General features: G+C 38.8%; 1 protein-coding gene across 2 annotated transcripts in view; it reads left to right on the forward strand.

Moving 5' to 3' along the window:
• The window catches only part of Flvcr1 (FLVCR choline and heme transporter 1), a 34,677-nt gene extending 15,077 nt beyond the window's left edge, over nt 1-19,600 (forward strand). The window contains exons 4-10 of one of the 2 annotated variants that reach the window (XM_005329420.5): nt 2,691-2,758; nt 4,076-4,179; nt 6,688-6,798; nt 7,261-7,366; nt 7,685-7,796; nt 16,711-16,778; nt 16,928-19,600. In XM_005329420.5, coding sequence (XP_005329477.2) covers nt 2,691-2,758; nt 4,076-4,179; nt 6,688-6,798; nt 7,261-7,366; nt 7,685-7,796; nt 16,711-16,778; nt 16,928-17,002 — 644 coding nt within the window. In that variant the 3' untranslated portion in view covers nt 17,003-19,600. Of the gene's footprint in view, nt 1-2,690; nt 2,759-4,075; nt 4,180-6,687; nt 6,799-7,260; nt 7,367-7,684; nt 7,797-16,710; nt 16,779-16,927 lie in introns of those variants that run through there. The other variant, XR_005730397.2, reaches the window with a different exon arrangement.
• Nucleotides 19,601-25,025: the final 5,425 nt, after the last annotated feature.

Consider the following 25,025-nt stretch of genomic DNA (forward strand, 5'->3'; position numbering starts at 1 on the left):
TTTAGAATTGTATATATACTCGGCACCCAAATGAACTAAGGAAAGCATTTTTGAGGTATGCTTTATTACTATCCCAAATATTGCCCTCTGTTACATGAAACACAGATATACCATACTCTAGATTCAGGTGACATAGCATCCCTTGCTATTAGTATTCTTATAATATATTCATATAATTTACCACAATAAAAATTAACCCAATTGCTGAGTGAAAGCATGTGATAAAATTAATTACTCATTGATCAAAGACTTGTAGCAAACTGTGAATAAAAATGAACTTTCTGAACCGGATATATCAGGTTTATCTACAAACCCCAACAGCAGACATCACACTAAAGGCAGAACCTTCGTACCATTCCATTTAAAAATCAGTAAGAAGCATCCCTTAGATAAGATACCTACTTTGTAAATTTATTTATTTGTTCTAATCGGAAGTCTTTGTCTAAACACTTGCTATCCTTATTCAGATCTGGAATAGATAAGATCACCCTTGGGTGCAGTGTAGTAGAATACACTCAGCCCTGAGCATAGACCTCATTTTATCCTCTGCTTTCCCAGGCAAATCCAGTCTGGCCAAGGGGCAACCTTGGACTCAATGGGAAGCTGAGTAACAAAGACCAGTTACCCAGGTGTTTTTGTTTTGCTAACAGGTTTTAAGACCAGCTTTAGGCTTTATCCTGAAATCTTATTTAAATAGGGATTATAATAGAACGTAACTTATTCTAAAATTCCTATGAGAGAAGTAAGGATCAAGAACAACAAAAGATAATTTTAAAATTATTAAAGATAATTTTAGCAAAGAACAAGATGAGGGACTCATTCTTAGCTACCAAGATTTATAAAGCTATGGTAATTTAGATGTCATGAATAGCAACAGATAGATGGTTAGATCACTGGAAGAACAGAGAGTCCCATGGTCTACTCCTATCTTGATGGAAGCTAAGTTATATTACCTCAATGAAACCCTTGCAGAAAATATTTAGTGGCCTGTCAAATTAAAGTTTATTCCTTGGCATGCTCCATGTTCAGTGTGAATTAGCAGCAAGGTTTTGCTCATGAAAGTGACTCAGATTCAGTCTGACATTTCTCTGCCTGCTTCCACAGCTAGTTGGGTGGAAGACAGAGTGTTACTTTTGCTCATATTTTAAGTCACGTGGCCACTCTTGGAATAAATAAAACGAGAATATTTGCAAATAATTAATGACTAGCACATTATTCATATATAAAAACTTGATGTTTGACAGAAATTATTTCATCAATTGTCCTGAGATAACTGATTATCTCGATCAAGGTTGAGCATCACATACAATAACATACACATACATAATGCCATCTGGTTTTCTTGAGATTGTTTTTTTCTTTTTCTTTTTTTTTTAAAGAGAGAGAATTTTTTAATATTTATTTTTTAGTTTTCGGAGGACACAACATCTTTATTTTATTTTTGTTTTATTTTTATGTGATGCTGAGGATCGAACCCAGCACCCTGCACATGCCAGGTGAGCTTGCTACCGCTTGAGCCACATCCCCAGCCCAGGGATTGTTTTTTTCTGATTGGTTCATAGGAGTTATTTTTATAGCAGATACTACTCCTTTGTTCTCTTATCTTTCTCAAAAGATGAGAGATAGGATTGTGGAAAGTCTAAAAATGAATCTGAAGTACAGATGATGAAATGTTAATGTTCAACAAAACTAGGTCTTAAATAAGGATATTTGCTATAGAATTTCTATATTCTTTATATTCCTGAAATATTTAATAATATATATGGAGAAATAATAAGCTTAAACCTCAGTAACATTAAAATCTCAGCTTACAAAAATTCATATAATACATTAAGATATACTAGGGTTTATACCTACTCATATGATTCCTGATAACCAGCTCTTTTTATATGTCTCTTTTTAAGTATTCTTTCATTAATGTTGATTTGCAAATTGCCTTGTAAATATTTTGATACAGGAGTAAGATCTTTGAAGTAAGATCTTTTAACATTCATTGGCTATAGTGCATTGTAGATGCTAAGTAAATGATCCATTGCTTATTGGTTGCCATATACAGTGTTGTATGTGGGGATATGATTTATGGTCAGAATATCTGAATCTAAATAATAATAGTGCTATGACAGAATTTTGCTATCATATTCTATTAGTCTATTTTCTGTTGCTATAACAAAATACCTGAGGTTGGGTGCTTTGTAAAGAAAAAATATTAATTAAACTCATAGTTTTGAAGGCTGAAAGTCCAAGAGCAGGTTATTCCTTTTGTTCTGAGGGCTTCCTGACTGCATCACAATGTGGGAGAGAGGAGAATGGGAAATGGCCACATGTGAAAGGGACCAAGAGATAGGATCAACTCACTTTTTAACAACCTTGTCTTGTGAGAGCTAATTCTCTACCATTATTAATCCCTTTCAAGGGTTTAATTAACCTAATCACCTTGCTCTAGGCCTCCCTCTTAAAGATCTCATCACCTCAATACCAGCATACTTGGGATAAACTTCCAAACCATAGCACTTCTCTCTAGTAAATTTAGGTGTTAAGTTAATCAGTCCACATTTTGAAAGGGGATGGCAGTAGTTTTTTATTTCATCAACAGTGTGGGAAATACATTATATTTTCACAGCTGTTACCTGGTATTCTGTGTTACTTCATGAACTGGAAAATGATACATTTATAATTTTTTCTTCATGTAGGAATCATGACTGGAGCATTTTATTCAGTCTCAACATTATTAAATCAAATGATATTGACCCATTACGAGGTAAGCTTCTGCTTTCATCTTATTGCATGTCTGGCCAAGAATTTTTCTTCAGCCGTCTGATCATAAGTTCAAGAATTAACACTTTGTTGCTGTAGAAGATTTACATTTGTTTTAACGGAGAATACATTTGTTTTTAAAAAAAAAAAAGAAAATTTTAAGGGTCTAATTGAATGAAGCAGCATCCTATCGGAAGATCTAGAAAGGCCCTCAACTGAGCAGAGGAGGTGAAAGGACTGAAGAAAGGAGAAAAAAGGCACAAAAGAGGATTGGTCATTTGGGGGGTACCTGGGATCAAACCCAGGGATGCTTACCCACTAGGTCACACCACCAGCCCTTTTTATTTTTTGAGACAGGGTCTCGCTAAGTTGCTAAGGTGAGCCTCGAACTTGCTGTCCCCCTGCCTCAGCCTCCTAAGCTGCTGGGATTACAGGTGTGAGCCACCGAACCCAGCTCTATAGTTACTTTACAGGGTTAAAACAGCGGGAACCCAGCTCCTGATTGGTTGCTGTGCATCTCTAGCCCATTTTAAAGTCAAGTTCGATTATGTGGCAGCTAGCAGGAATGACTCCATTCTGATTTTAGTCTAGTCTGGTGGAGTCTGTCTGGCCTAAAATAGGAGCTCAATCTGAAAACAATGATCTCTTTATTTATTTATTTAGGTACCAGGTATTGAACTCAGAGGTGCTTAACCACTGAACCACATCCCCAGCCCTTTTTATGTTTTATTTTGAGACAACATCTCGATAAGTTGCTTAGGGCCTCAATAAGATGCTGAGGCTGGCTTTGAACTCACAGTCCTCCTACTTCAACCTCCCAAGTCACTAGGATTACAGGTGTGCGCCACCATACCCAGTGATCTCCCATAATTTTCATCAAACCTATTAAATCTGACTTATAAAGCATACAATGTTGGAAGCAGAAATTATTATCTCTATGACCATACTTTACTAATGTTATTGGGTATATGGAAAAAGACAAACTATTTTAAAGGGAAATCAACATAAACATGGAGAAGTAAATATTAAATTCTAACTGACCTCTCTGCTTTCCAAAGGAAAACACAGTTGTAGTCTGTAAAAGCTATTCCTTTTTAGATATGTATAAATTACATAAGAATCCTAATAAAAATCATTGTGCTTCTAGCTATGGAGGGACAAGGAAATTTTTCCTTTTTTATTATGTCTCTTAGTATTGAATCTTCCTTCTGTGTGCTTAATTTTATCTGATTGTTTCCATGGTCTGGATAAAGGTATGGAATATGAAGGATATATTTGAATTAAAAATATTTGATTAGTTTCTTCTGCAAATTGTTTTCAGGGAGAAGAGGTGAATGCTGGAAGGATTGGGCTAACACTGGTAGTAGCTGGAATGGTGGGCTCCATTCTCTGTGGCTTGTGGCTGGATTATACCAAAACATACAAGTAAGTGAAAAATAGATGTGTATAAGTGTTGTTTTTTCTGGGGTGGGGGTGGGTTATCAGGAATTGAACCCAGTGGTGCTTTACCTCTGAGACACATCCCCAGCCCATTTCTTAAATATTTTATTTAGAGATAGGGTCTCACTGTGTTGCTTAGGACCTTGCTAGGTTGCTGAGGCTGGCTTTGAACTCGCCATCCTCCTTCCTCAGCCTCCCAAACCACTGGGACCTAAAGGTATTTTGATTTTGAAAGAAACTTTACTTTTTAATCTTAAGGGATTTAAAGTGTTACTATTACTTAAAGACCTGAGTTCTAAACACTTGTAGGTTCTTGTCACTTAGCAAATGTTTCAATAATCTAGGTATTGCTATATTTTATTGATCACATTTATTTTATCTTTGAGAACGTGGACACCTGATGAACTTCTTTCAATTTAACAATATGTATATATTCTTTTTAGAAGGATTCACTTCTATCTAAAATAGGTCCTTCTTTTATTTGTTCTTCTTAGTCTTACATGACAGTAGAGTGTATTTTGACATATTATACATGCATGGAGTATAACTTATCCTAATTAGGTTCCTGTTCTTGTGGTTGTACATGATGTGGAGTTTCCCTGGTCATGTATTCGTATACAAGACTAGGAAAGTTACATTTGATGAATTCTACTGTCCTTCCTATTCTCCTTCCCCCTCCCCTCCCTTTGTCTAATTCAATGGACTTCTATTCTGCCCCTGCCCACCCTTCCTTGTTGTGTGTTAGCATATCAGAGAGAACATTGGGCTTCTGGTTTTTTGGGATTGCCTTACTTCACTTAGTATTATAGTCTCCAGTCTATCCATAAAATAGGTTCTTTCTAGAAACATTTGACTTTTGACAGACTTTATCTTCTTCTTTCTTATGTTACAGGTTTGAAAACAATCAAAAAGCTGTTCCATCAAAAACATTTGCCTTTTTTAAATCTTTTTTTTTTTTTTGGTAGTTGTAGATGGACAGCATTATTTTTTATTTGTTTATTTTTATGTGTGCCGAGTATCTAACCCAGTGCCTCACATGGGAGAGGCAAGTGCTGTGCTACAGCCCCAGCTCCATTTGTCTTTTTTTTTTGTGATAAAAATTTTTGACTAAGATGTTTCAACCATAGCACCACTTAACTATTATAAAATGTGTAATATAAAATTGCTGTTCATTTGCATCTATTTGGAACAGCAAAATGCTAACATAAAAGAAAAAGTGAGAGACACTAATTGGGAAACCAAGAAAGGCTTTCAGAAGCAGCATCTTTTTCTGGAGGCCTTAAAAGAATTAATAGGCTAAACCGTCTCTTGTCTGCTTGGGAGGATGAATGAATGGACCTGTGAGTGAATAAATGAATAGAATGAAATAAACTGAATGAGTGAATCAGAACTGTGTCAGATATGTCTTTAAGGCCCAATGTATTTATATACTATTATCCTAAACCCTTCCAAAAGTATCTTTGACCTTGGAATTCTCCAAGATAATTCTCTCACAATTTAACAATGCACTTTTTATGGTTTCACTACTGTAAAATTATATCTTAGGGTAAGACTCATTTAATTTGTAGAGGAAGAGCTCATGTGTAAAGGGCTTCCTTTCTTTATAGTCTTTAGTCCACAGTATGTTTAGAAAACTTGGTAGGCATAGAAATGCGTTCTGGTCACCCTGACGTTCTTCTCAGGGTAACTCCCGTTCCTTCTCCCAACTCCTGGTGTGTGTATCCCTTTTGGCTAGGAATTACAGCAAGCGATATGTGATCCCTGTCCTTGAGACACTCATCATCTAAATGGAGCTATAAGACATCCACAAAAGAAACATTAAATGATAATATAATACACTAAAATTGATGTCATAAGTGCCAGTTGTGTAGGTGTAATTGATAAGGGGATTTAAAGGAGGGAATTTTGTGAGCTGCAGTGGTTAGGGAAGGCATTCGGAAGAGGTGAGATTTGATCTGAATCGTGAAATATGAGCAGGGAACTCTTCTGTATGGTGGCGTAAAAGTTATTTTGTCTATGTGAGTATCCCTTCCTATCTAAGCACTGGCTATGGTGTGAGTTTTTTTCCTGCTGTTGTTGAATCTTAAATTTAATCTTGAAAGCCCATGATTTGGTGGATAACATTTTCTACAAATAAGAAGAATGGGTGAGTTTTTTTTTTTTCCCCTTTGGTACTGGGGATTGAACCTAGAGGTGCTTTACCACTGACCTGTATCGCAGCCCTATTTATTTCTTATTTTGTGACAGAGTTTTACTAAGTTGCTTAGGATCTTGCTAAATTGCTGAGGCTGTCCTTGAACTTTTAATCCTCCTGCCTCAGCCTCCCAAGTCACTGGGATTATAGGCATGTGCCTGTGTACCTAGCTAGAATGAACAAATTTTGAAAAACAAAGATTTATTACTATTTAGATAGCGCAATGGCTAGCCACATGATTTTTATGTGCCTATGATGATCAGGAAAAAAATACTAACGGTTTTGTTGTTTTGTTTTAGACAGACAACTTTGATAGTTTACATTTTGTCTTTTATCGGAATGGTTATATTTACTTTCACATTGGACCTTGGTTACATTATCATCGTGTTTGTTACTGGAGGGATACTTGGGTAAGTGTCAAATATAATAAAGACAAATGATACCATGTTATTATAATTCTGAAGTCTTATTACTCTGGCTTTTAATTTTTTAAAGGTCATCCCAAGCTTCTATAATATTTTAAAGTCTGGAAGATTCATCCACTGCTTACTGTGTATATAAATGTGAATTATAAAAAATAGTTGAAAATTGGTTTTTGTATACTGTTGGTAAAAAATGGATAATCCTTACCTAGTCCAAGTAACTTTAGGTATAAAGATAATTGGCCTAGAAAACTAGATGCAATTTTTTCTTAGAAACAAACTCAGGAATTGCTTTGCTTCCCAATTCTTGTGAATTGGCTGGTTAATCAATAATAATAGTTTCTTACTTTCACATAGCAACCTCAAAATATTCACTTATAGAATGCTTGCATCAATGTGTGACATTGTCCTGGTACTTTTTCCCCCATAATTGTGGCTTTGTTTCCCTAGGTTTTTCATGACTGGTTACCTTCCCTTGGGTTTTGAATTTGCTGTTGAAATTACTTACCCTGAATCTGAGGGCACTTCGTCTGGTCTTCTCAATGCTGCTGCACAGGTGGGTATTCCTCAGCTTTCTCTTAAACCCTCAATGATTATTTTACCTAGTCATCTAGTGAATATTAAGTTTGACCATAGTTTTTCTTTTAACAATCTCATTTTTCAGAGACTATTTCTAGAAGCCAAACCATATGAAGAAAATGAGTTAAAAAAGTTCTGGGGAAAAAATGTACTTTTTTTTTTTTTTTTGGTGCTAGGGATTGAACCCAGGGCCTTGTGCATGCAAGGCAAGCACTCTACCAACTGAGCTATATCCCCAGCCCCAAAGTGTACACTTGAAGGAAGCAAACTTATTATTTCTCTTATTTTATTTTAGGTGTTTGGGATTTTGTTCACATTGGCTCAAGGAAAGCTCACAACAGACCATGGTCCTAAGGCAGGAAACATTTTCCTTTGTTTCTGGATGTTTTTAGGCATCATTTTAACAGGTAAATTAGGGTGTTATATTGTGTTTTTAATTAAATTTTCATGTATATTGCTTCTTAAGGGCTTTGCAGAATTCAAGGGTTAAAAATGAGATAAGAAATCAGGAAATTATTTTCTTCTAAGTATATAAATGTATTAATTTGTTTTGCTGGGAGTGATGGCGCATGCCTGTCATTCCAGAAACTCTGAAGGCTGAGGCAGGAGGATCACAAGTTCTAGGTCAGCCTCAGTAACTTAGCGAGACTGTCTCAAAATAAAAAGGTAAAAAGGATTGGAGATGGGGCTCAGTGTTAAAATGCCCCTGGATTCAGTCCCTCCTCTAAAATGACAACAGTAAAATCTGTTAATTTAAATTTTTCAAAATCAGTATCGTTACTGTTCACAGAAAACAAATCCATTTTAAGAAGCACAGAGAAGACCTGGAGTTGAGTCAAACCCCCTTAGGCGTTAGTTAACCTCTCCAAGACTCTAGACAGGAAATCCAGCATCAGCTCAGACTCTCCTATGCACATTCACAGCATAGGTCACTGCTGTGACCGTAGGAGGGGGTCAGATTTCTTCCTACCAGCAACCAAGCGGCTCAGCAGTGAACAGCCGCTGGGAGCCCTCTGAGACCAGTTCTGACACTCTCTACCTGGGGAGAGCATAAGAGCTCACAGGTTGAGGGTTCAGTCCCCCGAACTCTCCCTACTTAAACCTCATCACAGATCTGCTTTTCCAGAACCTTATGACAGTCAGGGATCTCCACAACCCTCCCCTCAAATTCTACTAAGTTCCTAAGACAGCTCACAGGACTCAAGAGAAACACTAACATTTACTGAGTTAATGAAGGATACAAATAGGCAGCCAGATGAAGAGATATCACAGGTCTGGAAGGGTCCTGTGCACTGGAGGTGGTGTGCCACCCTCTTGGCTCATGAGTTTTTATTTGTCTTCCTGTGACTCTCCATATGAGCTTTCTGAAGCTCCCCAAATCCTGTACCTTGAGGGTTTTATAGAGCCTTTATTGTACAGCCATGATTCTAATAGTCTGGGTAGGGAAACCCAGCAAGGCCTGTCTGTTCAGATTCTTCTTGGCCTTTCTTTGTACAGCAGTCCTCCCTCTAGGACAGGAGCCCTCTGGAATGAGGAAGGTCAATGACTTATTATCAAGGGTAGGTCAGAGTCAAAGTCAAAGGGGGGGGGCGGGGAGATTAGGGTTTCTCTGATCCACCTTGGGGAAGAGAAATTCTAGTTTCTATGTCCTGCCTTGGAGAGAGAGTTAGGTACCAGAAACCATGGTAAACAAAATAAAACAATGCATAGATAGAGATATGAATATATAGACATAGATTGCTAGATCCATCTCATAATATTACAACCTCTCAAGTCCCCCTTTTCTCATTCATATAGGAATAGGGTATTGAAAGCCTGCAGTGTAGGGTCACTGTAAGGATTAACTAAGGTGGTTCATGAGAAGCTCCCAGGAGGGCGTCTGACACCTAGAGAATGCCTTATACATGTTATTGTAATGTAGTAGCAGTGGTAAGAATCATGGAAGTTGTAGAAATGATATCAAATGGTTGGCTAGTTCTTTGAGGTTTTTAGGTATAACCACAGAAACATGTGCAGGAAAGGGAATAGTGTCCCATTTCCAGAGAAAGAGAATTTAAAGAACTTTTATCCATAGCTTGCCCGGGCACATAACAGATGTGATGGTAGCTTTGGAAGCAGACCTCATGTTCAGCAGTATTTCCTGGACCAGGTTGACTTTGACTGTTATTTAACTTTGTGAATTTCTTCCTGTATCCCTTTACCAAGACAAGAAACAGTGGCTAAGGATAGTCAAAAAATTACAAACAATTTGTTTGTAACTTAATTTGAGGATATAATCTCATGAATCAAAGTTTCTTTTTATGTTTGTTGGCATACCTGATCATTCTTTTTGAAAGCTTCAGTCTGAAGTCTTACCTGTGGTAAATATTTATTTTGAATATACACAACCACCTAAGGTCACTATCATTCAGGTGTGCTCAAAGAGCATTTTCTCAAAGAAAAACATTCCTATTACACAGTCCCCCCCCCATTATCCCTTGTTATCTTCAGTTAATTAACATGAAATATCTGTTATAAGTGATTCCTTATTGGTTCTTAATTTCCAGACAAGTACCATGCATCTATCAAATAGAGTGCATGAAAAATAATTTTGTACTCCCTTTGACATTTTTTTTGGTAGATTCATGAATGTTAATTCAAGCAAATCATGCCTGAAAAATTCATGTAGAAATGACAAAACGTCTTTGAAGTCAGTTTTACATTAAATGCCTTTACCATCTAATGTGCTAATTAATTTCTCTCATGTGTTGAGTATTTTAAAACTGGAGAGACCTTGATGGGCTTTCTAAAATATTGACACCAGTAATGAAGCAGGATGAAAAGGGACAGTGTGGATTTCAAGGCAAACACCGGACTTCCAGTTTCTAGCCTGACATGTGAGAAATTTGAAGGTTGCATCTGTACACTAACAACAATTTAAAAACTGAACAAACTGAAAAATCACGCTCTTTGGATCCATTAAGAGAAGTGAAGTTATCATGCAAACCATTGCCTCCAAAATTGGAGAGACCAACAGACAATTAGAGAGAACTACGGTTTACTCAAACGGAACCCTGGAGCTGAAACCATTGCTGGGGAAGGAAACCAGAGCTGGGGTTGCTGAGGTGCTGGAGGCTCAGTGTGGACAACTCTGAGATCCAGTGGGAACCTACTCGTGAGGCCTACAGGCTTTTGCAATTGTACTCCTGCTTCTGCAAGAGGAGAGAAGGAACCATTTTGGAAAACACCTGGAGCATTCTACTCATAACAAGATATGCCCTCAGAAGGAACTGCTGTAATCTGCTGGGATTTATCAAAGAATCTGACAGACCTGGGGAGAGGTAAATACCCAAGTCCTACTCACTCCTGCCTTCCCAATGGAAGAAGGAAAATATGCAACTCTAGACCTCCTCCAGTCATCCTGTCCTACCTAAGGTAGGGATGGTGAGAGGAGGATTGAGCAACATTTGTGAAGTTCACAATCCAGAAGCATATGCTCATTATAGGAAAACATATGCTTCCCCTCCCCTGCACCTTACCACCACATTACCACGGGTCTTTTACAGCCACCCTTTTGAATCCAGTTTTTCACGAATGACGATGAAGAAAAAAAATCAAAAGGCACTCCAAGGCAAAAAGCAACTTGAAGCCGTGTGCAGTGGTACACGCCTATAATCCCAGTGGCTCAGGAGGCTGAGGTAGGAGAATTGAGGTTCAAAGCCCTCCTCAGCAATGGCAAGGCACTAAGCAACTCAGTGAGTCCCTATCTCTAAATAAAATACAAAATAGGGCTGGGGATGGGGCTCAGTGGTCGAGTGACCCTGAGTTTGATCCCCGCTACCCGCCTACCAAAAAAAAGCAACTTGAAGAAACAGAGCAAGTATTGCCATACTCAAATACAGTGTGGATGTGGAATTAATCAGAGTGGGAGGTTAAAACATGTGAGTAATATGCCACAGACCACAGTGGGTGAAGTCGACAGCGTGCAAGAACAGGTGAGCATTATAAACGCAAAGGAGGACATTCTAAGAAACCAAAATATGCTAGAGACTGAAAACATGGTGACGGAGTGAAGAATGTCTCTGGGGTTATCATAGACTGGATACAGCAAAAGAAAGAATTTCTGGATTTGAGAATATGTCAGTACACACCTTCAAAACTGAAAAGCAGAAAGACCAAAATAGATCTTTTATTGACTTCCTCCTTGAGGTTATGAATTGTTTTCCTGATTTTATTGAATTGTTTGTATTCTCTTGTCTCTCTCCGAGCTTCCTTCAGATCGTTCTTTTGAATTCCTTTTCAGATACTTGATGAATTACATTTTCTTTGAGGTTTATTACTAGAGAATATTAAGCATCCTTGAGGGTTTCACGTTTCCTTACTTTTCCATGTTTCTGTGTTTAAATCTCTGTCACCCCGTTAGCAAGTAGAGTAGCCTATCACTTATCCCCTTCACAAATAAGGACCATGGCAAATAATAAACAGCTGTACTCCAACAGGAGTGATTCAGGAAGTGCACCGAAGTGGCAGCACAGTGGAGGGTCACTGTGGAGTGGGAGAAAGAGGACAGCGCCGCCTCCTGCCTCCCTTACCCTGTCTTATCTGCCCAGATGGACTTGGAGCCAGGACAGACTTACCTTTATTGGGAAAAGATAAGCTCGAGAACCTTATAGGTCCCCATTGTTCCTGCAGATGACTCCTTCGGACCTCACAGACTCTGAACAGAGTTTAGAGTTGCCATAGTTCACGTGGCTGTCTTGCCACACGGTTACAGCCAGTGTTGTACACCTTCCAACCCCGTGATCCACCCTGCTACAACTTGGCACCATCTTGAACCTGGACCCACTGCTAGAGTGCATCCCACCCTGAGGGTGAGTCGCCATAGCACACCTCCGTTCTTGAGACTCCTCTGTCATTTCACCAGGCTGGCACTGTGGGGTCATCATGGCAACAGCGGTGCCAAGACCCAGACACCTAAACCCATGCAGTGCCCCATCCCCCAGGGAACAGACAGACTAGCACAGAAAAAGCCAACACAAAGCCTGTATCCTCCTGCATCTGCCTGCACTTATGCCCAGCCCAGCAACCAGGCAGATGGCAGCCCAACCACTGAAGATCAGATACCATCCAGACCACACTGCCGCAGCACTTTGCCACACTACCACAGTATAAGCACCTGCAGCCTCGGCCACAATACAGAACCACAGACATGGCTGACAAGGAATACAGCTGAAGAAACTGCACAAAGAACACTACTGAATCTGCCCAGAATCAAAGCTGACACATACCCGATTGAAACCATAGCATCCACCACACGAAAAAGCCTCTCCCTAACAACAACACGATTCCACAAAGTTGGAGGCAGCGACTGTGGCTCTAGTTGCACAGATATAAACACAGGGACACAAGAAACACGGAGAAGCAAGGAAACCTGAAACCCTCAGGGGTGCACAGTAGTTCTCTTGTAAATAGACCCCAAAGACAAGGAAATTTATGAAAATGTCTGAAAAGGAATTCAAAATAATGGTCTGAAGGAAGCTGAGCGAGAAATGGGAGAATACAAACTAACAGTTCAATAAAATAAGGAAAACCATTCATAGAAGGAGAAATTCACCAAAAAAGATACTGTAAAAAAGAACTAAACAGAAATCTTGTAGCCAAATAATTCAATGGATGAAATAATAAATATAGTTGATAGGCTAAATGAATCAGAAGAAGGAATTTCCAGACGTGAAGCTAGACCTTTAAAACTAACTCATTCAGAAAAACAAAAAGAATGAAAAAGGGCAAGGAAAGCCCACAGGACTGATAGGTTACCGTTAAGTGAATAAATGTCCCCATTATGGGAGTGCCAGAGGTTGGAGAAATGGAGAGGGGCCGAGGAAGCATATTTAACAAAATAATTGCTAAAAACTTACTAAGTCTTAGGAAAGAGATGGACATCCAGATCCATGAAACTCAAAGGAAGTTCAATTAGACAACCCAAAGATGTTCACGGATTGGAAGAATTCACATTGTTAAGTTAAAATGTTTATACTATCCAAAAAATCTATTAATTTAATGCAGCCTATCAAACTGCCAATAATATTCTTCCCAGAAATGTGGAAGGAAAAAAAATGCTTCTGAAATTCATATGGAACCCTAAATAGCCAAGGCAACACTGAACAAAAAGAGCAAAACTGGAGACCTGACTTCAAACCATTGTACAAAGCCATGAAAACTAAGCAGGGTACTGGCATAAAAATAGACACGTAAACCATGGAACAGAATAGAGAACCTAGAAGTAATTCTGTGATCTATAGCTAACTGAATTTCAACAAAGGGAGTAGGAACATACAGTGGAGAAAAGAAAGTCTCTTCAATAAATGTTGAGAAAACACAATGTCCATATCCAGAAGGATGACAGTAGAATCCTCTCACCATATACAAAAATCAACAAAAGGTGGATTGAAGTCTTAAATTTAAGACCCCAAAATATGAAACTATAAGAAGGAAACACTTTATGACATTAGTCTGGGCAAAGATTCTTTGGATATGACCCCAAAAACACAGGCAGCAAAAAGAATTGACAGGTGGGATCACATCAACTAAAAGGCTTCCTGTCCAGCAGTGCTTACAGAATGGGGGAAGATATTTACACACTGTTGATCTGACAAGGGATTAATGGGCAGAAGGAACTAAATTCAACTGCACAATAACAATCCAGTTTTTAAATGGGTAAATGATTAGAATAGACATGTCTCAAAAGAAGATATATAAATGGCCAAGTGTATGGAAAAAATGCCCAGCACTGGTCAGCAGGGAAATGTGAGTTAGTACCGTAATGATAGGCCATCTCACCCCAGTTGAATGGCTTTTATCATAATGGCCCCAAAAAAATAAATAAATAAATAAATAATGTGGACAAGGATATGGAGAAAAGAGAACCCTCATGCATTGTTGGTGAGAATTAAATTATGGAAAACAGTATTCCTCAAAATAATAGAAACAGAACTACTATGTTGTTCAGCAGTTCTGCTTCAGAGTATATATCCAAAGGAAAGGAAGCCAGTGCATAAAAAAAAAAAAAATACCTGTAGGTTTATTACAGCACTATTCACAGTACCCATGATATGGAATCAACCTAGGTCTCCACCGTAGATGAGTAGATAAAGAAAATATGGCAGATATACCACGTGGGATATTATTCAGTAATAAAAAGAATGAAATCCTTTTGTGGCAATATGGAGGGAACTGGAGGACATTTTTAAGTGAAGTAAGTCAGGCACAGAGAGACAGATAGCTCATGTTCTCTCACGTGTGGAAGTTAAAAAAGTTGATCTCATTAGTAGTAGATTGAGAGGCTGAGGCAGGAGGATCACAAGTTCAAAGCCAGCCTCAGCAAAAGCAAGGTACTAATCAACTCAGTGAGACCCTGTCTCTAGATAAAATACAAAAAAAAAGGGCTGGGATGTGGCCCAGTGCCCCTGGATTCAATCCCCAGTACTCCCCCTCAAAATAGAATAATGGATGCTGTGAGGGCTGAAGTAGGTGGAGGAGGTTAACAGGTGCAGGGTGTACCTGGACCGGAAGAGTTCTGTCTAATGCTCCATAGTACAGTAGGGCAACTGTGGTTTACAACATTTAAACATGTATTTCAACTAATGGAGGTAATTTTATATATGTGTGTGTGTATATTTAACTTTAATTTGTTATATATGATAGCAGAATGAATTATAATTCATATTACACATATAGAGCACAGTTTTTCATATCTCTGGTTGTACACAAAGTAAAGTTGTGTCTTCATACATGTACTTAAAGTGGAGATGATTTTGCATGAATTTTGAATTTTTTACAGGCATGTACCAACTGTGCCTGGCAAATCCATTTTTAATACGAAGACACAGATGAAAAGTAAATTGATGCAGAAAGATATCAATGGAAGCATTGGGCTAACTTTTAGAGCACTGAAAATAAAATAATCTTACCTTCATCTTTTATTTCTACTTTGACTAGTGAAATTACTGAACTGTCACATACTTTTATCTTTTTTCTTATTTTACATTCTTTTTGATTAGTCCATGGCTTTTACTACCACTGTAACACTAGTAACTTACAAATCTGCATCTTCACTCCCTGACCACTGTTGTATTTTAGGTCAACACATCCAATCACATCGTCTGACCTCGACGTACCATGGACGTCTTCTGCTCAACTTTCCCAGAACTGAATTTACCTTCTTCCTATCACACCGATTCTTTTATTTTTCAATTTCCATAACTACAGCTGTCATCCATTTAATAACAGAAGCAGGAAAACTCTAAAGTCACTCAATCCCCCACCTTACCACCATTTTTTATATCTTAAAAAATATCTTACTTGTTCTTTTCTTTCTCTTTTACAATATCTTTATTTTGTTTAGTTAGTTCTTTTTATGTGGTGCTGGGGATTGAACCCAGTGCCTCATGCATGCTTAGGCAAGTGCTCTACCACTGAGCCACAACTCCAGTCCCTTACTTGTTCTTTTCTAAAATGTCTCTTTAACCTATCCCTAATATTATCATTCTTTCCATTGAGGCAGTTACTGCCTCTTGGCTGGCTAACCTCTTGGCCGGCTTCCTGCCTCTTATCTTGTTGCTGATTATAACAGCCTTCTTGTTGCTGTCCGGTTGTGCTCCCTAATGCACAGGTCTGGTGGTGCCACTGCCCTGCTCAGATGCAATGTGGGCTCTTCACACGGTGTACCTGACACCTATCATATCCTCCCACTCCCTCTTGTGCTTGATTTCCCAGTGATCCCAAACTACCTGTGGTGTCCAGAATAGGCTGTGCTCTTCCTACCCTGCTCCCTTTATTTATGTTGCTTTTATGCCTTCCTCTCCCCTTTGTGTGCTTGACAAGTTCCTGCTGATTTTTCAAGATGTAATTCAAGGGTGTCTCCTCTGGCAGGCCTTCTGGTTTCCTGGGACTGACGTGGGAACATTTTCTCCTGGGCTTTCCCTCTCCCTTGTTTATTTCTGCGACATCACAGTAGTCATGCAATGTTATGGTTATGTACATGTCAATATTTCCTTAGTTCAGAGAATCCTTTAGGAAAATGAAAGTTCTTTTTATCTTTTGTTCCTCAAATCCCATGTTTTATTCACTAATGAATGACTTATTAAATAAGCTAAAGTCTTAGCTGTTTTGTCAGGATACAAGGATTTTATTGACTATTATGGCATTAATATTGTGCTAAATATTTTGATAATTAATTAAGGTATTAAATTTTTTGATAATGCCCCAAAAGACTGTGTTGCTTGAAGAAAAATATATTCACAAAAAATTTGTTGTAACTCCATTGATGCTCCTCTGTTTCAGCATTAATCAAGTCTGATCTGAGAAGACACAATATAAATATAGGAATCACGAATGTTGAAATTAAAGCTGTAAGTAATATTCATTATGATTATACTATAGAGAAGAGTGTACAGAGAATAAGTGTGAAACTATTTTTATTTAGACAATCAACTGTTGATCTGCTGAAATAGCATATGCCAGGTGCTATACATTTTTTATATTCTGATTCTATTTACAGGTGCCAGTTGATAGTCCCGTAGATCAAAAACCAAAAACGGTTATATTATCCAACCAGCCAGAATCATCAATTTGAAGTTGAAAGAAAAAGTTACTGTCCCTCAGAAATTGGGATACAGCCTGATGATCTTTGGAAAGATACATGGACAGTAAAGCTGGGTTTATTAGTGGTGGAAATGGATATTTACTTGAAAATTACTGTATGAACTGTGAACAAATGGTTGTTGTTTTGCTGGTTAATTTAAGTAATATTTTGCTTAAAATATTTTTGCTCTGCATCATGTTTAACACTACCATTTACCTAACTAATGTCCATTTTCAGTCATACATCATGTCTGAAAGTAAACTTCTTGACATTTATTCTTTCAAAAGTGTTTTTCTTGTAAAACATGGAAGCTTAAAAGAGTTTCTAAAATGATAATATGGGAGTCTTGTCCTTGTAATGCATATAAATGTACATATAGTTTATATAAAAAATATTCAGTGGGACCAAATACACAATCTGTTCCTAACTAGCTACCTTTCTACTGTGCTGACCAGCTATCCGGGCCACCACAGTGAATGCAATATACCAACATGATGCTCCTAACCCACTGAAGGACAGTATTGGGATCTGGCATCCAGAAGACTGCTAAGATCTCTTCCCATTTCTTATATTGTTACAAAGTGTGTTGTAACAGTAACTGTCAATGACCATAAAAACTGTTCCGTGTGCAGATGCTACCATAACCTTGGTCTAAGAATCATGCTCTAATTAAGCTAAGGAGTTCAGACACAGGCACATTGAGTTCTTTTCTGTGCTGCCTTCTTATCATGAGTAAATGCTGACACTATATTTTTTAGTATCCCTTGAAACAGAGTAGTTTTATACCCAGTGTCCTTTTTTACTCTCTTCTTATTTTCAATATATAACTTTCTAGCAAGAAAATTTTATCATATGTGTTACTGGTTATCTCATGATTTCTTGTATCACATCCTATATTTTTGCCTTGAAGATTCCTAAGATAAGGAAATCTATAATAACTTCAGATAGCCCGGGTATCCCCGTGTCGTGGAGACCTCTTAGATGCTAACAGCTCTAATTTTTCAGTGTCATTTTTGTGATCATTCTCCTTTGAGGAATACTGTGCCCAGGCACACATTCCATTGATGTGCTGAGGGAGCGGATTCTTTTCTCCATCACAGAGTGTGGGTAGTCATCACTCTGTTGAAACAGTCTGCTCTTTTACAAGCTCAGGGTAAGGAGAATAGGACCAAATGTGTTTCCACAGTGCCTACCACTGTGTTTTGTTTACAGTGAGAGTTTAAATGTTGTTGATGTCCTGACTCAAGCTTATAGGGACTGTCTTTACAGTAATGCCATTTATCAACCATAATTTTTACATTATGCCCATATACACAAAAAAAGCTGATCATGTGATGAATAGGCTTGAAGTAATAACAGTTTTGATTTAAGTGAAATATATGCATTGGTTTATGTTCTCTGTAATCAAATGACTATGAATTGTGTGGAATCTGACCTGAGAGAATGTGTTATCAAAACAACATAGCTAAGAATCAAAAACTCTGGTTCTGTGTCCCAGATCTGCTTCTGTTTGTCATTGTCACTCTGGACAAGTTGCTTAACATCTCTGGGTGGCATTTTCCTGATCCATGAAATGAATGTGTTCAATTTGATTTTTTTCTTTTTTCTTTTTTTTTTTTTAAGAGAGAGAGGAGAGAGAGAGAGAGAGAATTTTTTAATATTTATTTTTCAGTTTTCAGTGGACACAAAAATCTTTATTTTTATTTTTTTTATTTTCATGTGGTGCTGAGGATCAAACCCAGCACCCGCACATGCCAGATGAGTGCGTTACCGATTGAGCCACATCCCCAGCCCTCACTTTGATTTCAAAGATCTTTTTTAAATATTAAATATCATTCATCGTGGAGTAAAACAGGTCTAACCAGAGAAAAATGTCTTTGATGATTGTTGGTGGAAACAAGAGACTTTCAAATCTCTTTTTAGCCTCTTTAGTCAGTCTGCAGTAGGTCAGGCAGAATATTCCTGATCAGTAGCTCCTTTTGATATTTACATCATAGGTTAAAATTGCCAAAACTATTTTAGGATACCCACTCCCAAATGATTGTTTCTATTTTGAAATTGTCTGTATTTAAAATAAATTTACTGAGTTCTGAGGTTTTGAACAAATTATTGATAAAAGTTGGAATACTTTCTTTCTGAAAAGTGTACACATATGTGTTGTATGTTTTTTCCTTGTTTAGAAAAGGGGCAAAAAAAGATGTGATAGAATCCACAATGAATTGATAGTTTTTCTGTGTTTTGAGTGAAAATTTCTAAGACGTGTCAAACGAGAATGTTATAATTTTGCCTAATGAAATAGGTGATCATCATCTGTATAAATTTCACTCAAATGATTTTAGGAAAAAACTGATGGTTTCAAAAGCTGTGGTGTTTATAGATATTGCAAATATAGCTTTTGCCTTTTCAGAATGTTGGAGAAATGTTTTTGAAAATATATTTGCGTGTAAAAATATGTTTGTGTGCAATAGCTAGAAGAATGCCTGTGTTTTATGTCATTATTCATGTTCTAATTTTTGCTCTTTGTACAGTTTATCTGTTTGCTTATTCTTCATTATTTCAGACTCATAATAAATTTATTTTTTTAATGTTCATGTTGTTTGCCTTTTTAGAAAAAAAGTTCTGGTGCTAAGTTATTCACAAGGAGTGGAAAGAGATTATAAGATTTCAGGGTGGACTGAGGAGGGAAAGAGGTAGTTTATGGAACACGAGGAAACAAAATCCTCCAAGTTCAGGACTAAAACAAACCAACAGATTTTATTCATTTACAAATAACTTCAGAAAATGAGGTCAGCAAGATGGCAGAAGAGGAACTTTCTATTGTCATCCTCCTGCAAAAGCATTGATTTCAATAACTACCCATGGACAGGAGTAAATTTGTGGGTATCCAAAAGTTCAGTGTAGAGATTTAACACAGAGTTTGAGCAAAAGATCTGAGAATAGATGCATTGAAGAAAGTAAGAAGAACAATTTCACGTTAGCCACAGGACCACATCCTCTAAGTGGCACAACTCAGTGCCAAGAGAAACTCACTCTGGGATTTCTCTCAGGAAAATGAAAGCATGAACACTTGTTTCCCCCAGCTGTATGGGATGCTTTCCAAGAGGGCTAATTATTTCTTGTCCCAACCAGAAGACTGAGGTGATTAATATGGCCCAGTGTTGGGAAAAGCCAGACTCAAAGAAGAAAGGCCATGGAACACATTAACCACTCTGCACATTAATCACTATACACACAAACCACTTGGGAGGCTTCGCTTTGGACCACCCTCCTGCCATGTAGACTAGGGTCGCCCCAAATACTGTGTACATCTCACCCTCTATTCTCCCAAGGCCGGCTCCCTGAACATACCCCTATAAATAGTGACTGCAGATATCTTCTGCAGGTCGTGGCTCGGCTCTGCAGCATTGGGAGAAGAAGGCACTTGAAATTTTTAAGGAGCCACCCTAGGGAAAACAAACAGGAAATTCTGAGCACCTCGCCTGGCTTTGCAGGATTAAGGGAAGACGTACAATCTTGAGAATAGGTGTAGAGCAGGCAAATCCCTAGCAAATGTCTGAAAGAGTCACAGAATCCCTAGTCAGGCTGATTGGTAAAGGCATTTCTCTCCCAAGATAGTAAAGACTGAAGGAGTGATTACCTCTTCAAACGCAGAGACAGCAACTAAGACTTCCCCAAATCAGGGAAACAGATATCACAAAAGAACACAATATTTCAGTAACAAACTAAAGAAATTAAGATTATAAAATTGCCTGACTGGGAATTAAAAATGGTTGTATTTATATATTTAGGGGTACTAGGGATTAAACCCAGGGAAAAATAATTGTTTAAGGAAACTCAGCAAAGCTACATGAGGAGACATGCAACTCAAGTCTAAAATGGAATAAGTAAAACAAGATGTTTCACAGATAGAAATCATTAAAAAGAATAGAATTTTGCAACTGATGAATACAATAGAGGAAAGGAAAAATGTCATATGAGTGTCAACATCAGATTCGACCAGGCAGAAAGAGAGCAAAAAATATGAAAAGGAATGACAAGAAGCTACAGGATTCATGTAACATCTTCAAAAAGGTGATTTTTTTTTCTTTCTTTCTTTCTTTTGGGGAATTATAAAGGAGTGGAGAAAGAAAAGTGGTTAGAAAGCTAATTATTTAAAGAAAAAAAGTCTGGAATTTTTCCAAGTGTGAAAGAGTTATGGACATCCAACTATGTGAAGCTTAAAGGTCCGAAATCAGGTTCAACCCAAATAAGACTTTGCCAAGACATATTGTACCCAAACTTTTAAAAAGAATTTCAAAAACAGTAAAAGAGGCTTATCACAGACAAAGGAACTTCCAGAGGCTGTTAGATTTCTCAGCAGAAGCCTTGCAGGCCAAGAGAATGGAATGTTCTTTGAAAATGTGAAAAGTAAAAAAACAAAAACAAAACAAACAAAAACTGCTCACTAAGAATACTTCATCTGTATTGAAGCTGAAGGGCTGTCGCTCAGTGGCAGAGCACTTGCCTAGCATGTGTGAGTGAAGCACTGGGTTTGGTCCTTAGCACCACATAAAAATGAAACAACTACAAAAATAATTAAAAAAAAATACTTCACCCAGAAAAGCTATCCTTCATAAATGAGAAATTAAAAGAAGAAAGAAAGAAAATCCCAAGTAAAAGTTGAGGGAGTTCAACTTGAAGAGAATTCTTCAAGCTGAAACAAAAGCATGCTAACTAATCCCTCACATGAAAACATAAAACTCACTGGTAAAGGTGAACATAGAGTCTAGTTCAGAATATCTTAATAATGTCTCGGTGGTGTATAGTATGTTTTAACAGTAAGATGTTCTATTCAAACCTCATGATGGCCACAAAGCAAAAATCTATAGTAGATATAAAACAGGTAAAAAGAAGGGAATCAAAGCATACTACTAAAGAAGATTATCAGATTTTTTAAAAAAAGGCAGTTAGGAAAGAGGGAAGTAACAATGGATCTACAAAATACCAGAAAACAATGAACAAATTGGCAATAGTAAGTGTTGGCCCCTAAGTAATTACTTTGAATGTAAACTGATTGAATTTTCCAATCAAAAGGCACAGAATGAATGAATGGATTAAAAAATAATAACTATCTGCCCCTATAGGAGAATCACTTTGGCTTTAGGAATACACATACTGGAAAGGAAGGAATGGGGAAAAAAATCATGTGAATGGAAAACAGAAAAGTAGAATTTTAAGTAAAAAATTGCATCAAGCTGGGGGAGGGGGACTGGGGTTGTGGCTCAGTGGTTAGAGTGCTTGCCTAGTATGTGTGAGGCACTGGGTTCATTCCCCAGCACCACATAAAAAAATAAAAAATAAATAAAAATATCCAAAAAAAAAAAAACTGCATCAAGGGACAGAAAGGTCAGTATGTAATGACAGAAGAATTAGTACATCAAAAGCACATTGCAATCATGAGTGGTCTTTTACACTTGGATAACCACATGTTGAGAGAGGAGACTGGCCGTTGTCTGGATGGATTGGCCTGTGGGAAAAAAGTGAGAGGGAAGAGCAAGGGAGGGTTAAGGATCAAAGGACTCTAATGAGGAGACAGGAAATATAAAGAGCTACTGGAGACAGAGAAGGAATCCATTGGACAGAAAGCAGAAAAATTAGGGGTAGTTTTATTAGTGAAGCCAAGGAGAAGAGAAAGGGTAGTTGCAAAGGAATTGGCACAGTGAATTTTTATACCACATAAAATTGAGTCTAATATAAGAGAGGGATTTCTGTACAGTGAAAAATCCTGAATTCTTCAAAATCCATTCTCACCCAAACTGAGACAAATAAGCTCTGGGTCATGACAGCTAGGACCAGATTTATTGGTGGACAGAATTTTCCATTGCATAATCCAGAGTGTGGGGTTTAAAAAGCTGTCCTTGGAGAGGATATAAAAATAGTGTCCCTCTCTCAGATGCTGAAAGAGAAGAAAACAAATCATTCTAGTCCACAGCACTTGATCAGTGTTTGTTCATGTGCAAGATGAGATGGGAGCCCAGGGAGGACAGGGGGGTTCCCCTCCTGCCCAGCAGACACACAGGCTGCTCTGGTTGGCGCAGGCAGGGCTTTTCTCTTCTACTGAGCAGAGGACTGGAATGCCAGGAGGCCCCCAGGTTCATTGTTTTTTTGCCTCTTATGCCTCTGCTCACCCCAGCCCTCACCTTCACCTCGCTCTTCAAAACCTTTCCTCAACATCCATCTGACGAGTTATAGAGGACCCGTAACAGCCTCAAATGTCACCTTGACTGTGTTTGCATTGTAAACTGGTTTAAGCTACATGAATAAAGACGATAGCTTCAATTGTCCAGTAAGAAACTGAATGAGGCTAGTGTCCTTTTTTGTGTCCCTGAAGTCAGTCTGCATTACATTAGTGCCTCATAACCTACAAGAACATCTGCCTTTTCCTAAGCACTAAAAATCTGGCAGCTAGACCCTTGTCAGTCAGGCACAGTGCCAGGGAGAGCCATTTCCACTCCAAAAAAATGGGGAGAGCATGCCCTCTACTGGCCATTTAATGAACTGTTTCAGAGTAGTTGAAATTTCAGAGGCTTGTGGAAAAGAGACATGTCTGACTTGCGCGCGCTCGTGTGCGTGTGTGTGTGTGTGTGTGTGTGTGTGTGTGTGTGTGTGTGTGTGTGTGTATTTGGTTGTAGATGCTTTGTGGAAGGAACCACTGATTTAGAGCCAGTCCTCTGTGTGTGTGTTTGGGGCCATCCATATGTCTAACAGGTTTGGAGATATGGCTGAAATAAACTGACATTTCCTTGACCCCAATCCTCAAAACACACACACACACACACACACACACACACACACACACATACACTGTGTTAAACAACTGAGTGGCCACCTGCACCCGGCCCCTGGGCAGCATAGCATGAGGGAAACATTAGCTATCAATGACCTTTTGGGTTTCTAGGTCACATTCAAGCAAAATAATGGGATGATCGGTGTGGCAAACAGCCCAGGGACCAAGCCTAACCCGGATGGAAGTTTGCACAGGACACAGCTTCTGCGAATGGAAGAGTGTGTGGTGTTTTTCACTGTCTGCTCCTCTGTGGAACCCCTCCAGTGCCCCTGGCCATGTTGTGACAGGAGGGGGAACTTGCTTACAGTACACCCTCAGCTGGGCCCACCGGCTTTTTCCAGTTCCCAGCTCTGCTGACCAAAGATCAAGACATTGAGGACCCACGCTGGAATGTGACAGACCCGTGCTGGCACAGGACTGGACTGTGATGGTAGCCTCAGAGCCAGGTTACTTGGGAATCCATGAAAACAAGCTCTCCAGGCTGGGTGGATGCTGACCTCGCCCCGGGAAGACTGAAAGCATGCCCCCATAGGTGACATTGCTCAGCATTTCTCCCTGTCATTCCCTGGGAGAAGAGGATGTTATTTTCACATAGGAAGGGGGACTATTGGCACAACACACTGGGGTGAACCCCTGCGGCTGCCCTGCTGGAGGCCCTGGGCCCTGCTTCCTTACCCAAGGCTGAGCTCTCACTCCCACACCACACCAAAGCCCAGGAGTTCTCAAACGTGCAGATGCCTCTGAACCTCCCAGAAGGTTTAATGAAATCGAGTGCTGGACTCTGAGGTTCTAGTTCTGTAGGTCTAGGCTGGGGCCTGAGAATTTGTATCTGTAACAAGTTTCCAGGCAGATGCTGCTGGCCTGGGGATCACACTGTCAGATTTCCCACCCTAAGTTGCTGCCCCCAGCCATGCCCCACCCTGCCACCCACTGGTGTCCAAGAGCGCATGCTGGCTGTCCCAGGGTCCCCTGGCAGCCCCAGAAGCCCCACTGCTGGCCTGATGGTATACATGACCTGGTGTTCTTTTCTTTATCGGGATGAGTGGGTTTTGTATTTCCCCCACAAAGAGGAACAATGCAGAGATTTGGTTTCTCAGACACCCCAACAGTTCCCATCCCTGTGGGTGCATCTGTGACTGGGGAGGAAAGATCCCAGATGGAGCCGCCAAGCTGTCTCCACGCCTTGTG

The sequence above is a fragment of the Ictidomys tridecemlineatus genome, chromosome 10, assembly GCF_052094955.1.
Source record: "Ictidomys tridecemlineatus isolate mIctTri1 chromosome 10, mIctTri1.hap1, whole genome shotgun sequence".
In the NCBI taxonomy this organism is placed as follows: Eukaryota; Metazoa; Chordata; class Mammalia; order Rodentia; family Sciuridae; genus Ictidomys; species Ictidomys tridecemlineatus.